Raw genomic sequence first — 4486 nt, 5'->3', positions numbered from 1 at the left:
ATAAAAAAGTGGTATATTGGTCACTTTGCTGAGTGTTACACTTGGCAAAGAGCCTCTTTGCCGAGTGTCACGGTCATATCACTCGGCAAAGAAGGCACACCTGGGTACCGGTAAAGCCTCTTTGCCAAGTGTTGTGGCCCTGACATTTGGCAAAGAAGCAAGCTTTGTCGAGTACCTCCTAGTGCACTCGGCAAAGAAACTGACAAAGGAGCCCGCTGGCGACCTTGTTGCCGAATGCTAGTCTGGCGGACACTCGTCAAAGAGGGAAACACTTTGTCGAGTGTAGGGGTGGGCATTTTTTTACCGTAAACCAAAAACCGAAAACGAACCGAACCAAAATTTTGGTTTTTTGGTAGTTCGGTTCGGTTTCAGTTTTTAGATCTGAGAATTTCGGTATTCGGTATCGTAATCGGTTTTCACCGTATACCGAACCGAAATACCAAAAAACCAAATACCAAACTTTATGAATTTAAAATTTTGACTATTCGATTATGTAAACTAAATGTGTGATGCAATCAAATTGTTATTCATGTATTTGTATGTGATGTATGATATATCTTAAAATGTTTATACCTATAGAAATTTTACTTTTAAAATTATGTGTAATGTGTTGTTTTGTAGCCTTCTTAAGTATAAGTTTGGTATTCGGTTTTTACCAAAAAACCGAAGTAAAAAACGTGACGGCGAGTGTCACTAAACTTATCGGTTTTTCATTTTCTAGAAAACCGATCGGTTTCTAATATTTGAAAAACCGAAGTTTTTTAAAACCGAAAAACTGACCGAAATTCCAAAAAAACTGAATGCCCAGCCCTAGTCGAGTGTCACTGATACTCTCGGCAAATATGTACTCTTTGCTGAGTGCCGGCCAGCGCACTCGGCAAAGGCTCCGTCGCCGTTTCCAGCCGCCGTGACGGCGAATTTTCTTTACCGAGTACCGTGTGACACTCGGCAAAGTCTTTACCGAGTACCCGATAAAAAGTACTCGGCAAAGAAGACGTTGGTGATGTACAGTTCACCGAGTTTTTTTTGCCGTCGAGTGTTTTACAGGACACTCGGCAAAGCAGCTGATTCCGGTAGTGTACCCATTCAAACAAAACACATGTCAATACTCACCAATAAAAACCGTTACAACTTGATGCCCCTAATGCAATGTTACGAACAATATCTAGTAATCGAACAAGTCAATGGTCACGGGGACACTAGTTTTGTTTACCTGCTATAGCGCAGCCCCTTATATCCACAAAAAATTCAATGGGTTGTTCACATTCCATGGCTATAAAAACCACTAGTTGCTCATAAGGGGAGTGAGACAGAAAAACCAAGAGACGTTTGGTCATCACTTGAAGTTCTGAGCACTAGCTGGAGGCATGGCTTTGCAGTGCCTTGTAGACTGGAAGGGACAGCCAGTTAACCCAAAAAGGCATGGTGGGGTCAAAGCCACCATGTTCATCTACTGTAAGTATGAAACCGTGCATATGCATCTTCCTTTTGGTTTTGCACAGGACTACTGTGCGTCTCATCATGCATGATTTTTAAAAATTACTTACTCTCCTCTCGCTGCAACAAATCTTAAACTGATTAGTTTATTTACATCATTCTGAAGAGATGGATGTGAATAATCCAATCCAATAAGCAAAGGCATATATATACGCTTGCAGTCCTGGTTGTGATGACAAACATTGGAAACATCCCGATGCTGTTGAACGTGGTGAGCTACTTGCATGGGAAGATGCACATGGACATCGCCGACGCCTCCACCACCGCCACCAACTTCTTCGGCGCAGTCTGTGTCTTCACCTTCCTCGGCGCCTTCGTCTCCGACTCCTACATCACGCGCTTCTACACTATCCTCATATTCGCCCCGATCGAGATTTTGGTGAACCATACAAATCTATATATATAGATCCATGCATGCATGATGCATGGTCTTGTAATTAAAGCGCAAAACTTAAATATTTTCGATGAACTCGATCGATCTTGGGTTAATATATATAATTTGACATGCATGGCCATGGACAGGGTTACATGCTGCTTGCATGCCAAGCCCACCTGCCGTCGCTGCACCCGGCACCGTGCGACGTGACCAACAGCAGCCCCAGCGAGTGCACCACGGTGAGCGGCCGGAACCTGAGCCTGCTGACCCTGGGCCTGTACCTGATCCCGGTCGGCGAGGGCGCCGTGCGGGTGTGCGCGGCGGCGCTGGGCGGCGACCAGTTCGACCGCGAGGACCCGCGGGAGCTCCGCGGCGCGGCCAGCTTCTTCAACTGGTACACCTTCTGCATCTCGCTGGGCGGATTCGCGGGGCTGCTCTTCGTCGTGTGGGTGCAGGACAACGAAGGCTGGGACCTCGCCTTCGCGCTCTCCGCCCTCGTCGCGCTCCTCGGCACTCTCGTCCTCGTCGCCGGCATGCCATTCTACCGGCACCAGAAGCCCACAGGGAGCCCTCTCACAAGAATTCTTCAGGTATTAATTTTAGTCTATATGAAAATACATTGTGATATGTGTATCCTGCTGATGAATTCATTTTCCTACGTGTGAACCACAGGTTTTTGTGGCAGCTTTCAGGAAGAGGAATCTTTCAGTGCCTGAGGATTTTGTTGGGACGCACGAGATGACCACCGGGGAAACAGGCACCATCGTTGAAGTGCTGGAGAGGACTTCAGGTTTCAAGTAAGTAGGCCTAGCTCCATCCATGTCTGCCAGAACATGGATAGTGGACGCTACATTGTAGACGCTAAGCTTCGATATCGACATATATGATGATAATTACATATAAATATATATCGCTATCAAATCCATCTCGATCAGCAGCGAAGACGCCAACGTTTTCGCAGTTTGCCAATCAGCTTTTGTTTCGCTCCCATTACAGTCCAAAAGGTAGATGTGACATTGTACCCTGGCCGGCCGCTCCGTCCAGCAGGAACCGTTGGTGCACGCTTTGACTAATAACCCCCTCAACCTCTCGAACGTAACTAATTAAAATTGCTCTTGAATCAAAAGGTTCCTCGACAAGGCGGCCGTGAACGACGGCGACGCGCGGCGGTGGTCGCTGTGCACGGTGACGCAGGTGGAGGAGGCCAAGATCATCCTCCGGATGCTTCCCGTCTTCGTGAGCTCCGTCCTGGGCTACCTCCCGATCCCGCTGCTCCTGACGTTCACGGTGCAGCAGGGCGGGACCATGGACACCCGGCTCGGCGCCACCAACGTGCCGCCGGCGAGCCTCTTCGTCGTCCCCATCGTGTTCCAGATGCTCATCCTGGTGGTCTACGACCGCGCCGTCGTGCCGTGGCTGCGCCGCGCCACAGGGTACGCGGGCGGCGTCACGCACCTGCAGCGGATCGGCGTCGGGTTCGCGTCCAACGTCGTGGCGCTCGCCGTGGCTGCCGCAGTCGAGGGCCGCCGCAGGGCCGAGGGCGGCGCCGCCGCCGCCGAGATGTCCGTGTTCTGGCTCACGCCGCAGTTCTTCCTGCTGGGCGTGATGGACGTCACCTCCTTCGTCGGCCTGCTCGAGTTCTTCTACAGCGAGGCCTCCGCCGGCATGAAGTCCATCGGGGGCGCCGTCTGCTTCTGCATCCTCGGCATCGCGTCGTGGCTCGGGAGCTTCCTCATCCGGGTGGTCAACCGCGCCACCGCGCACCACGGCACCAGCAGGGGCACAGGGTGGCTGGAAGGCGCCAATCTCAGCGCCGGCCGCCTCGATTTGTTCTACTGGCTTCTTGCGATCTTTGAACTCGTCGCCGTGCTTCTCTACCTGCTGTGTGCGTGGAGATACACCTATAGGCAACATCCGAGGATGCAGGTGCAGTCCACGGTGGAGGATCACACCGCAGCCATCAAGCAAGATGCAGCACTTTGACGATGGCATCGTTAATTGTTAGTAGTTCACGTCATCCATACATGTGTCACCAAATAAGTAAGGGGTGTTTATTTGAGATTATAATCTACGTAGATTATATAATTCAACAAACTTTAAATTAAGTTAGTTTAAAGTTTATTGTATTATATAATCTGTATAGATTATAATCCTAAATAAAGGATATAATAGCTGTTGGTGCCTTTTTGGTCACCAAACACTATAATGAACCGCTTGGCGGTACTTGACACCTTGGGTTCGGCTCCGCAAGGTGAACAGTAGTGGCGGCCTGCGACAGGTCGCTGGATCGCCTGGTAGTGCCCTCTGCGACGGCACGGACGGTCCGCGACCTTGGGCCGGACGGTCTGCGACCTGGGCGTAGGAGCGATGTCTTCCCTGCGTCACACCGGACGGTCCGCAGCTCTGAGCCGGACGGTCCGCAACCTGGCGACAGGGTCGTCTTCCTCCTCCTTGCTGGAATCTAGATCTCGTCCCCTGGGGGAAAAGATCTTAAGGTGCTCCGGGTCGACAGGTCACCCGGGGCGTCCCCAGACGACGTGGAGTCGCCTAAGAATTAAGAGATCAAATCGAGGAAGAGGTCTTGGATGGACAACTAGATCTTGCCCCCCGGGA

The 4486-nt window shown here is 50.9% G+C and overlaps 1 protein-coding gene across 2 annotated transcripts; it reads left to right on the top strand.

The window, feature by feature from the left end:
• Window positions 1-1294: 1294 nt before the first annotated feature.
• On the top strand, window positions 1295-3989 carry LOC103650334 (protein NRT1/ PTR FAMILY 4.3). Of its 2 annotated transcripts, none has more exons than XM_008675928.2 (5): window positions 1295-1455; window positions 1659-1876; window positions 2020-2463; window positions 2546-2670; window positions 3001-3989. In XM_008675928.2, the coding sequence occupies exons 1-5, from the start codon at window positions 1368-1370 to the stop codon at window positions 3854-3856; spliced, it is 1731 nt and encodes a 576-aa protein (XP_008674150.1). In that variant the 5' UTR covers window positions 1295-1367; the 3' UTR covers window positions 3857-3989. The 2 variants fall into 2 exon arrangements, with proteins under 2 accessions (XP_008674150.1, XP_020406693.1); XM_020551104.1 differs by having other exon boundaries at window positions 1367-1455; window positions 1604-1876.
• Window positions 3990-4486: the final 497 nt, after the last annotated feature.

This window comes from Zea mays, chromosome 3, assembly GCF_902167145.1.
Source record: "Zea mays cultivar B73 chromosome 3, Zm-B73-REFERENCE-NAM-5.0, whole genome shotgun sequence".
Lineage (NCBI taxonomy): Eukaryota > Viridiplantae > Streptophyta > Magnoliopsida > Poales > Poaceae > Zea > Zea mays.
Note: the sequence above shows the minus strand (reverse complement) of the source record. Positions and strands in the feature narration are given on the sequence as shown.